The 11491-nt window shown below is 53.3% G+C and overlaps 1 protein-coding gene across 1 annotated transcript; it reads left to right on the top strand.

Annotated features, from left to right (window-relative positions):
• The first annotated feature begins 474 nt into the window (after window positions 1-474).
• On the top strand, window positions 475-4186 carry HOXA11 (homeobox A11). Its single transcript, XM_033088765.1, has 2 exons — window positions 475-1283; window positions 2682-4186. The coding sequence occupies exons 1-2, from the start codon at window positions 560-562 to the stop codon at window positions 2912-2914; spliced, it is 957 nt and encodes a 318-aa protein (XP_032944656.1). The 5' UTR covers window positions 475-559; the 3' UTR covers window positions 2915-4186.
• The last annotated feature ends 7305 nt before the right edge of the window (window positions 4187-11491 follow it).

Here is an 11491-nt window from a genome sequence, read left to right on the forward strand (position 1 = left end):
CCTCCAAGCGAACTTGTTCCGAGACCACGCACGGGCCACACAGCGCTGAGCTCCCACCCGGCCACCCCCAGCCTAGGGCATCCCTCACCCGGGGAGTGGTGGGTGGCAGGAGTTGAGCTCTCTCACCGCCCTCGGCGCACTTGAGAGCCAGGACCGTGAGCGCAAGCAGAGCACAAGCGGGGCGCACCCCAGCCCCCAGCCTCGCCGCGCGCCGGGAGGCCCCCCAGCCAACATGAGTTACACCGGCGATTACGTGCTTTCGGTGAGAACACCGAGTGACGATCTGTTGCTTCCCCTGAGGTGGCTACAAAGAAAGGAAGCCGGGGAGGGAGGGGGGGAAAAAAAGGAAAGGGGAAAAAAAAAAAAGGCCCGGACTAGCTCGCAGCTTGTCAATTTCAACATCGGGTCACATGACCAGCACCTCCCTGCTAAGGATGGGGATAGATTTCCACGTCAGCTTACGTCTCCAAATTTCTACTTCACGGATCCGCTTCAAAGAGGCAGCTGCAGTGGAGAATCATGTTAAGCTCGGCTACTGCGGAGAGCCCAAGGTAGCCCAATGATGGATTTTGATGAGCGTGGTCCCTGCTCCTCTAACATGTATTTGCCAAGTTGTACTTACTACGTCTCGGGTCCAGATTTCTCCAGCCTCCCTTCTTTTCTGCCCCAGACCCCGTCTTCGCGCCCAATGACATACTCCTACTCTTCCAACCTGCCCCAGGTCCAACCCGTGCGCGAAGTGACCTTCAGAGAGTACGCCATTGAGCCCGCCACTAAATGGCACCCCCGCGGCAATCTGGCCCACTGCTACTCCGCGGAGGAGCTCGTGCACAGAGACTGCCTGCAGGCGCCCAGCGCGGCCGGCGTGCCTGGCGACGTGCTGGCCAAGAGCTCGGCCAACGTCTACCACCACCCCACCCCCGCCGTCTCGTCCAATTTCTATAGCACCGTGGGCAGGAACGGCGTTCTGCCACAGGCTTTCGACCAGTTTTTCGAGACGGCCTACGGCACCCCGGAAAACCTCGCCTCCTCGGACTACCCCGGGGACAAGAGCGCCGAGAAGGGACCCCCGGCGGCCGCGGCAACCTCCGCGGCGGCGGCGGCGGCGGCGGCAGCGGCCACGGGCACGCCCGCAACTTCAAGTTCGGACAACGGCGCCGGCAGCTGCCGGGAGGCGGCTGCTGCGACGGCGGCGGAGGAAAAGGAGCGGCGGCGGCGCCCGGAGAGCAGCAGCAGCCCCGAGTCGTCTTCCGGCCACACTGAGGACAAGGCCGGCGGCTCCAGTACGTATAAAGGCAGCGCCCTGCGCTTTATGAAAGGGGAGTTGGAAATCTAGCGCAGCACCGCTGTTAAATTTTTATATGCTGTTTTATAAGCATATAAGGTTTATGAAGGGCCTTTAGGTTTCCCCCAACAAAACTTTGTTATAAAAGGCGGGATCACGTGGCGAGTGCTGAAATTGGCCGTGAAATACCCACCGGCCAAGGCATGCCTGCAAAAAAAAAAAAAAAAAAAAAAAAAAAAACAACTCCCTTTTTCCCTTTTTTCCTTCTCAGCTCCCAAGCCCGGCACCTCGACCCCGCTCGGGGCCAGCTCGGGGCTGGGGAGCCGGAGGTGGGCGCCTGTAAATTCCCCCTGCAAGGGTTCTGGGAGCCTTTGATAGCAAGGTAATCCGGAGATTTTTATAAAAGCCATGTGTTGCGCCGGGTCTCCAGTCCCGGCCGGGATTCAAAGGCATCGCTGTTTAACGATGGCGCTAGAAGCGTGCTTAACAGATAAAATAGCCCGCTTAGCTCGAGCAATATATTAAAAGAAACAAATTAACCCAAAGTTGGCCTTTTTGTCCAAAGGAAGCCATTTTCTTCTGGCGCAGTGGCAATTATGTGCCGCCTTCTGTCCAACCGCATATTATTCAGAATTGTTATTCAGTCTGTCAAAAGCGGGTTTTTTTCTTTATGTCTTGTGGAGTTTTATCGAAAAGGGGAGCAAGACGAGCCTGTCCGCAGCTTTGGGAAAACCCTCTTCCCTCCACCTTATCTAAAGCAGCAGCCTTGCTCTAACTGGGGACCAGGATGGCTGTGTACCCTTGGGGCTCAGAGAAGGCCCAGGGTAGGGGGCTTCCGCTGCCATCTCCTGACCTCACAGAAGCCAGGAGGCTGGCCAGGAAGGCAGGAGCCTGTGGCCTGTACTCAGGCTGACAAAAAACCATCAGCTGCCCCAGATGTTAACGAGGAGAAAGACGGGCTGGGGCCGCCTTTACTGCCTCGGGAACCGGCTGCCCAGGTGCTGGAAGGTGAAATGTCCTCCGGCGGCTGTTTGTTTAGTCTGGCTGGGCTGGAGGCAGTGGGCAACCCCCACTCGGCGGCTTTGAAAGCGGCCTCGGCAGCACAAACTCGCCTGTTGATGTGAGGAGCCCTCCTTTCTGCTCTGGAGGCAGCGTGAGCAGCCTCCCCCGGGGCCTATCTAGGGAGCTGACTCTTATCTGGGGCTGAGCCTCCTCCAGCAGCCTGTCCCTAGCCCACAGTAGGAGCCTGAAGGTAGGGGCCTGGGGAGACTCTGATGGGGCTTAGGCAAGGCCTCCAATCCCTGGAGCTAGCTGTTTTCCTCCACTCAGGGCGCTGGGATGGATTGCAGCCCCCCCACACACACACCTGGTTTACTGCCTCCTTCTCCCTCCACAGGTGGCCAACGCACCCGAAAAAAGCGCTGCCCCTATACCAAGTACCAGATCCGAGAGCTGGAGCGGGAGTTCTTCTTCAGTGTGTACATCAACAAAGAGAAGCGCCTGCAGCTGTCTCGCATGCTCAACCTCACTGACCGTCAAGTCAAAATCTGGTTTCAGAACAGGAGAATGAAGGAAAAAAAAATTAACAGAGACAGATTACAGTATTACTCGGCCAATCCGCTCCTCTAAGGCTCCAGCCAACTGGAATTGGGTGGGGGGCTTCATACACATGAGATTATATGCAGAATTTGCCCTTGACAAAGTCAAGGCACAAGGTGACTTTTGAAGAAAGGAGGTGTGCAAGAGAGGAGCTGCTATCGGGAGATAGTCCTAAAGGAGGCGGCCCAGGAGGCAGCCCAGGACTCTCTTGGGCATCTGTGGTTAAAGATTCCTAATAATAATTGGATTCGGAGTTGAGCATCAACAAGAATGAATGGTTTGGGACCCCTGGTGGTTCACTCTTGGAGACTGCGGAGCTTCGGTCTGGGTGTGGTCTCCATCAGGGACTGGGCCCCCTGCCAGGCCCCCTGGAGATCAACCCCCCCCTCCCAGGACCCTCCACAGGGAGCCTGCCCACCCCCAAGACCCTTGCATCAAAAAGCTATTCAATCTCCAAACCCAGTTCAGCTTGGGGACAGGAGCAGGAGGAAAGGGGAGGATTCCTAGATGTCCGTAATGGGGCTGCTTTCCAAAGCCAATGTGAAAGACGACTGGACTAAGAAGTGGATACGAGGTGGGAGGCTGCTGATCCTTGAGGGAAAACAAAAAATTCTACTATTCCAGGTGGCATTAGTGGCTCTCTAGCTCTCCTAGCCACTCATCGCACTGTCTCAGGCCTGAGCTTCTAGCAGCCTCCTGCAGCTCACCTAGGTTTTCCTACCGATGAGAGTCTTCATCCTGGTCTGCCACTCAGGCCTAAAGTCTGGTTGCAAAGCAGACGATTCCCTGAGGTAGAAGACATCAAAAAGCTAAGAAGCTGCACCCAGTCCGCTGGCCCTTGGATCTCTACAGGAAACGCCCATGGAGTGCAGCAGCTTGGCAAAGTCTCTGCCACACTTATTTGAAGCTTGGATTTGCTCAGCGGAGGAGTTGGCCTGGCCAGCAGTCCCCAGCTATGAGGGGCTCAAGTCCCCCAAAACACCCATTTCCGGCACTGCACTCTGCCCTTCAACGCCTCAGAACTGAGCTTGGAAGCTTCCAGCGACCTTACAAGAGCTCAAGAGTGATTTGGAATTATTTTAAAAGATAAATATTATATTATATTATATATATATTTCCCTGCAGGAACCAAAGCGAATTTTAAGAGATGCAATGTAGAGGGGGAAAAAGATGAAGAAAATATTTAAAGGCTCTATCTGTTTACAGTGTTCCACGGTTAAACTCACTCACTGCTAAGAATATTTGAATGTACGCTTCATACAGGGATGGTGTTCAAAAGACTTGTAAATAAAGGAACCATAACCTATTTTGTTTGAATACTTTTTTTTTTTTTTGCCATTAGTTGATTTCCTTTGGGGTGTTGGAAGAGGCGGGAAGGGTGTTGGGAAGGGTCTTTTTAATTGCAATATTTGGCAAATGTTGGGGGTTTGCTCTGAGGTAATTTGCCGGACAGTGTCTGGGGACTTCAGCTGAGAGAGCCAGAGCCCTCCCATTGAATCTTCTCTGCCTCCCTGGGTTAAGAAGAGTCTGGTGGCTCTGTTTGTAACAGGAGTGTTGGCCTGTCCTCCGTTTTCACTCACCACAAACGTCGCAGCATGTATACAGGCTATAGGGCACAAGGAAAATAAAGACTGTGGAAACTTGAGTATTGGGTCCTGGTGTGACATTCCTCTCCTTGCTCACCTTTTACTGCCAAATGTCTACTCTCCAGCACCCACACATACACCAGGAAAAGGGCAAGTTACCAGGCCTCTGAGAGTGTGGGGAGGTGGCTTAGTCAGGATTTAACTCCACTAGAAGCCAGGTTTAGAAAGCCAAAGTGACTGACCAGGTCCTTTGGGGAAATAGGGTCCCAGAAATGGGATATCTCATGACCTGGAATATGGGGTTTCATCTTCTGAATGACCCAGCCCTGGGAGAAAATCTTGGGGCTTGAGGTGGTCAATGGGTCTGATCCCAGGTTGGGCTCCCTCACCTCAGGACTAGCAGGACTGAAGTGGAACCACTCTAGGGTGCCCTGGGGAACCCTTCAGCAAGAGGGAGACCGGCCTGGGTACAAAGACAGAGCTCTCAGGAGTCTCTAAGGGCGCTTTCTCCCCAGCTCCCAGCTGAGGCTTCCTTTTCCTTTTGGGGAAAGAAAGATGCCGGTTTCCTCTTTGTTTGCTGCCTTTGAACTTCTGCCTTAAATTTGGACATCACCCATAAACTTGAGGGGCAGGGCGGAAAGGCCAGAGCCTTTTGTTGCCACCCCACCCCACCCCACCCTCTCCCTAGCCACCCAGGCAGGACCAGAGCAGCAGAGATCCGAATTTGGAAAGAGGCCCCAGACCCCAGACTCTGCTTTGTTTATTTGTTTGTGTGTTTGTCTAACTGGCGCGACTGGGGAAACCGAGCTCAAAGGGGAGTGGGACAGACCCCCGAGATGAATGTCTAGGTTGATAGACACAGAGAAGAACAAGGACTCTCCTGGGGGGGCGGGGGGGGTGGGGAGGGAAGCCCAAGGTTTAAGGAAAGACTTCCTTTAGGACAGTTAAAGATTAACCGAAGTATCGCAAGTTGTTAGAGTCTAGCCAGGAGGACTGTTCGCGGGCGGGCGGCAAGCGGGCGCGGGTTTGATTTCTGAGCCCTATAAAAGCCCATCCTCCGATGGCTGTGACAATGTGGTCGTAAACCCGTCCGGGGCCGGCCAATTTGCATATTTGGAATGCGCTGCTATAAACCCGGCTGGAGTTTTGCAGCAATTTCTTAGATGTAAATGTGAGATCTCTTCAGCAGCGGTCTGGGCACATTTTCTCCCTCTGTCTCTGCCTGGAGCCTGCTTCTCTCTCCCGGCTTCGGCTGGAGTTCGGGCCGGGCCTAGGCGCTCAGCCGCCACGAGATGGCGCACTTCCGATCAATGTCAAAGCCGCCGGGGAGCCGGGAACCCCAGCGCGATTCTTGGCCTTTGTTCGCTTCTGATACTAAGAGCAGCACGTTACATTATTTCACTTGTCCCGCTCCCCTTTATACCAAAAAATTGGGGGCTCACCTTCAAGAAATGATTCGTGTAATTTAAAGCAACGCGCCTTCTCCAGGCCTCGCAGGCGTCCCGACGTGGAGAAGCCAGCTATCCCTTGGCAGTGATTTTCGGAAATGTGTCAAGGTAAGAGGCCACAAGTTTAGCAATTTCAGACTGGCTGGGGCGAGAGAGGGGAGGTGGCCGATGTCTGAGCAGGGCTGGGGAAAGTGGCTGGGTTTGTGCGGTGCTGGGTGACGCTGTAGGTGCTCAGCACATCCACACTCCCCACCCCCTCCCATCGCTCCCTAAGTTTGAAAAGCAAGGGGAGGCCTAAGTGGAAAAGTTGACGATTTTAGCTCCCCGCGCAAGCTAAAAACCCAAAGCGATCTTTCGATTTTGTAAAAATATTCAGAATGGGATGAACCTGGGATGGGGGGGGGTGGAATCTATGCAAAAGGGTCCCAGCTGTGCTGGGATAGGGGATTGTGGTGGGGGAAAAGAGGGAGTTGGCGGGACTGGAGAAAACGGAAAGTTCCTCCTCAAAACAATGGGGTGGTCAGCAACCGTGGCCACCAGGGCAGGCTTATTCCCTGGGGCAGACATTGGGGTTGTCACTGGTTTCCAACTAGGTGTATTCTCTAGGTCTATCCAGCAGCCTGGGGGAAACCTTTGTTCTGAAAAAGGCCAATTCAGAAAAGTCATTTGATTTTCAACGCTTCCAGAGAAGTCTATATTGCTTATTTGGAATGTACCGCTATAAACCTGACTGGGGTTTTGCAGCAATTTCTTAAATGGAAACGTGAGATCCTTTGCATGTTTTGCAAATATGCAAAAATTGTACCGGTAAATACCTATAATTTTCAAAAGCTGGCACTGAGGATAAACTCTGATGGACCCATCGCTCCATCCAGGTTGTCATAAAACAAGTTTTAAAAAATAATTTCACTTAATTTTGGAGGCCAGGTTCAAATTCCCTCTTTTCCTATATTTAAATCTGTATTCCAATATGTTTTCATTGGTTTCTTAAAATGGTCATTTTTCTCCCCACAAATATACAGTGCATGGGTGAGCAGGGGGAATCTCAGAGAAAATAGGTGATGCATGTGCGTGCATCTGTGTATAAATTTTATCTATCAAAATCATTAGTCTTTATTGAGCACTAGCTCCCAAACTGCCAGAATAAGGCAACGGAGGAGTGGGTGCGCACACGGTGCTCTTTGCAGCCTGAGCCTTCCCTAGAATCCCAGAGTCTCCTCAAATTTCAAAGCCAGAGGCAGTTTATTATGGACAAAACTAAGGATATTGCAATTTAGGGTGTGTGTGAAAAGGCCCCAACACTTCCCACATCAGGAGAGAAGGACCAGTTCAGTGGTTGGATTTAGAAAAAATACTTAAAGCGGGTTGTTTAAGGATAGATTGCACCTGATTGATTCAAAGCAAACACATCAAATATCCTGGAAATGTTGACATTCTTAAAGATGATCAGGAAAAGAACGTCATTGCTTAAAAATTTTTTCTAACTGCAGTTAAATGCACGAATCTGAGAAGTCCAGAATTTTTGTTAAAGCCGGATATGTGGAAGTAGCGTTTATTTTTTCCTCAGCGAGGCCGAAGCCCAACTCCGCGGCGGGTCAGATAATTCTGAACCTCCAAAGCATTGATAGTGACCTCCAGATATAAATTGTTTACTGGCTATCTCAGTCTCAACTAGGTACTATACAGTACCTAGTATATTTTTTCAAAGAATTTTTTTTTGTAATAACAGTTTATTATTTCTCGTCGTTTGCAAGGGCCTTCTCCGGAGGAGGAATCCGCTATCCGGTGAACTGCGTCGTAATCCTCGCCAAAAGGCTTATTCCACCGGCCTGGCGTTTACTTCGGCTCCACAGTAATGGGGGAGGGCGTGTTATGACCCAGGTAGAAATGGGCTATATTTACTCCTAAATAATACGTGAGCCCTGGCGGCTTTCACATAACTGCACAGGCCTGGTTAAAACAAGCAGGCACCGAGACTTTTAGGTCAAAGGCATCCTGAGGGCGAGAGAGAAATTCAGCAGCTGGAAGGGAGGACGAAAGGGAGAGAGGGCAAGAAGGTAAATGGGCGACAGGGACAGTGTGTGTCAAGAAGCCGACCCTTGCAGCAATTGAATCTCTTTTCTTAATCTCTCGGGGTGGGGAGGGAGGAACCTCGGGAAAGCCAAGGCGATCGATAAACGGAATATTCTACCGAGAAAGCTAACATCTCGGTGTTGCATTGTGGGGACTGTGGAGCCTTGGGGGCGGTCGGGGATGCTGAGAGCTCCGAGACAGGATGAGAGGGTTTAACTTGCGCTTCTGTTGAGTTGATACCTTCTAGTCCGCACCACCAGCAGCAGGCCAATCCGCCCCAGGCAAAGCCGCAGGCTCTCCATTCGCTCTCCGCGCAGCAAGCCCGGGTGGGGGTTGGGCGGCGGTCCTGGGCCAGAGACGGGTTTCCACACGGGTTTCCACACTCTTTTTCTTTTTTTAAAAAAATTAAGAAACAGTACAAATACAACTACCCGTTTGGTTTATTTCAAGGGGGGGGGGAGACGCTGGAGAAAAACATCCGGCTCTCCTCAAAGGTCGGTGAAGACCCAAGTGCCAATGCCACGGTCTGGGACTCGCAGCTGCGAGCCTTCCACCTCCTCTACTCCGCAGCCGCAGCCGAGGGGCCTTCTTGTAGCAGATGCAGTACCAAGCTGATTTCTGTAACTTTGTTTGGCACGTGCACGCTCTTGGATTCCATCCAGCCTAGAAGCCCATTTGGCCACCCTACAGGGCCCTAATCAGAGGGCCTGAGCTGCCTACAGCCGGGCACCAGGCTTTCTTACCAGTCAAACTGACAGGGCCACCGAATTCCCTGACTGCCCTGGAACATTCTGGAGGGCTTCTCAGCTCTGAGGGATCTGTGATCTCCTTGAAAATGATGGGTCAAATTATGGGAATACACAGACATGCATTTTTTCACAGGTTAAGAGGCAGAACTTGGCTTTAGATTTTCCAAAGGGTCCCTAACTTCCAAAAAGGTTAAGAAAAATAGGTTTAGTTTAGATCATTGTCTTTCACTGTATTTTCCCAGCCTCCATCATCTCAAGCATGCTGTCTTATGGCCACTGGCCCTTCCCAACCTGTGGTCTGGGAAGTTGCTTTCTGTCGTTAGTCCACAGAGGCACCAAGTCCCCGGCCACTGGCCTGCTGGGGCTCATGTTCTCTTCAAGGAACCCTCTCCTATTCTTGGGACCTACTTCCCATTTGGCAGAGCTTTCCTGAGAGTCATAGACAGTGCTGTGGGGCAAAGTCCCTTTCTCAGGTAGTCCTCGGCTTTGTGGCTTTTCCCAGTAGCACTGCTGAGCACAACAGTCCCAGTGAATTCCACCCTCCTGGCAAGGCGCGCTGGGTAAGGACCAGGCCCACCCCGGAAGGGTCCTAGGCTGTGGTACTCTAAAACTTTTCTGTACTTAAGTTCGTTGGCCTTGTGGGCCTGGCCAGGTTACAATTTGCCTTGGCACTGGTGCATAAGAGTGATGTGGAGAGCAAAGGGCAGTTCCTAATCTTGTGCACAGACGCCTGACTTGATTAGGCTGCCCTGCTGCTGCTGCTGCAGCCTCAAGACTCTGTCAGATTGGAGAGAACTGGCTTTCTCATAGTCTCGCCTCTTCTCTCACCCTCTCTCTTTCCTCTCCCTCTGTTCTTCTCTCCTGTCTCTCTCCCTCTTCCTCTCCCTAGTCCCCTTTTCTGCACCCCAGATGCCCGGTCCACAGATCAGTAACCTCGGGGTGCAGAGGTAGAAGTGTCTGGAGCGCAGTGCAAGCGGTGGGGCGGCCTCCCGGGCTCCGCACTCGAGCAGCTGCAGCTGGCAGAGACTGCAACTGCTTGCATCTCAGAACTCAGCCCCAGGGCTCAGTCGCCCGCCGGCTCTCCCATGCACCCTCTCTGGGTCCTCTCAGGCTTTGCTTCCTCCTCAGACTGGATTCATACTGGGAGGAACAAGGCCAAGTGCCTGGCAAATCACCTGGCGTGGAAGAGTCTTTCCCGGCTGCAGAGGCCTGAGCGGTCTGTCTGCTTCCTGGGATCCTGGCGTGCAGCAGTTCTAGTCAAGGCCTCTGCAGGGGCTAGGGCTGGTGAGGCAGGCAGGCCTGGGGCATCCTGGGGCATCCTGGAGAGCTGTAGCCTGCAGGCCAGGGGCAAGGCCGCGACCTCCTGGGCTCCACTGGATCCGGCCGGAAAAGGTCGCATTTCCTGAGACATGTATGAGGCCCACACTTGGGGGCTAGTGCCCTGGGCCGGCCATTTCCAGTTGACGAAGAGCGCACCCCGTCCCTACCGCCAGGGAAGGAAGAGGCCCCGGGGTCCGCTGAGCAAATAGCCTGGCCTCGGAACGTTCCTGTAACTGGGCCGCGAGCCCAGCCCGGCCTCGAAGAGAACGGATTTCCTCACCGCGGGCCTCGTTAAAATGAGCACACGGCGGGAGTGAGGGCTGCCCCACAGCCACGGGTTTGGAGGGGAGGGGGAAAAAAGGGAGGGGATGGAGAGGCAGGAGTGCGGTGACACTGGTTCTTGTCATAGCCTCAGGGAGCTTAAGAATGCCAAAGCTAAAGGGAGAACTGCAGAATAGTGTGGCAGGGGTGTCCGTTGGCCACCCCCCTCCAAGTTTCCCCCTGCAGGTCTTTACCTTAGGGCAAGCCAAAGACCCTGAAGATCAATGTTTCTTTCACTTTTCTGAAAGACCCTGGAGCTTGGAGCCTGCTTGGGTGATGGGGCTGTGGGGTGCCTGAAACTGGCCCTGGCCTCAGTGTAAGCGTGGTTGAGTCTTTCAGCCAACGTTGCCAATTGCTTCTACTACCCCCACTCATGCCAACCCACCAAGGCCCACCAACAGGCAAGCATGGTGAGCACACCAGAGACAAAGATTTTAACTGGATCAACAGACTAGCAGAAGAGAGTATAGGGGGGCTGAGAGGCCCGGCATTGCATTTGGGGGAAAATTGTGTGTGGGATGCAAGAAAAATGTTGCAATTGTCAGTCCATTCCACTCTAGATTTCCGACACTCTGAGGGTCCTGGGGCCTTAGGACCAGGTCCCCCACTTTTGGGAGACAGCTCCGGGTCTACAGCTGAATGAGAAGAGCTTGGGGCCCTGACAGAACCACTTAGTGTTTATAGGGTACCGAGGGCTAGTGGCAGATTCCGAAATAAGGATAGGGAGCATGCAAGACGGGTTGGGGTTCGCGCCATAAACACCCCACTTATTAACTGTGCGGGGCCCAGAGGCCCATCAAACAGACCCGAAAGAGGGCTCACCTCCGGGCATGGGTCGGGCGAGCCCAAGGGCCAGGTCCCCCGCCAGCCACGCTGGGGCAGCCCCCGCAGTTTCTGGCCTTTGGGCTGAGGTATCGGGTGTGCGTCTCGCGGTCCATCAATACAGATTACATATTTATATCAATCGCGGGCTCGGAGGGCGCCCTCCGAGAGCGGCCCCGCGCCTACGAAATCAAACTGGGAGTGGTCGCACGGAAACTCTAGCTCAGGATTGGCTGCGGGCGCCTGTCGCGGTGCGGGGGGATTGCTAATCGTATTCAGCATGTTTTG

This window comes from Rhinolophus ferrumequinum, chromosome 20 (assembly GCF_004115265.2).
Source record: "Rhinolophus ferrumequinum isolate MPI-CBG mRhiFer1 chromosome 20, mRhiFer1_v1.p, whole genome shotgun sequence".
Taxonomy (NCBI): Eukaryota; Metazoa; Chordata; class Mammalia; order Chiroptera; family Rhinolophidae; genus Rhinolophus; species Rhinolophus ferrumequinum.

Bases quoted from the DNA above. Each gene is read 5' to 3' on its own strand.
- HOXA11 (XM_033088765.1), top strand. From the start codon at position 560: ATGATGGATTTTGATGAGCGTGGTCCCTGCTCCTCTAACATGTATTTG. The intron at 1,284-2,681 runs GTACGTATAAAG...CTCCCTCCACAG, and splicing joins GGACAAGGCCGGCGGCTCCA to GTGGCCAACGCACCCGAAAA.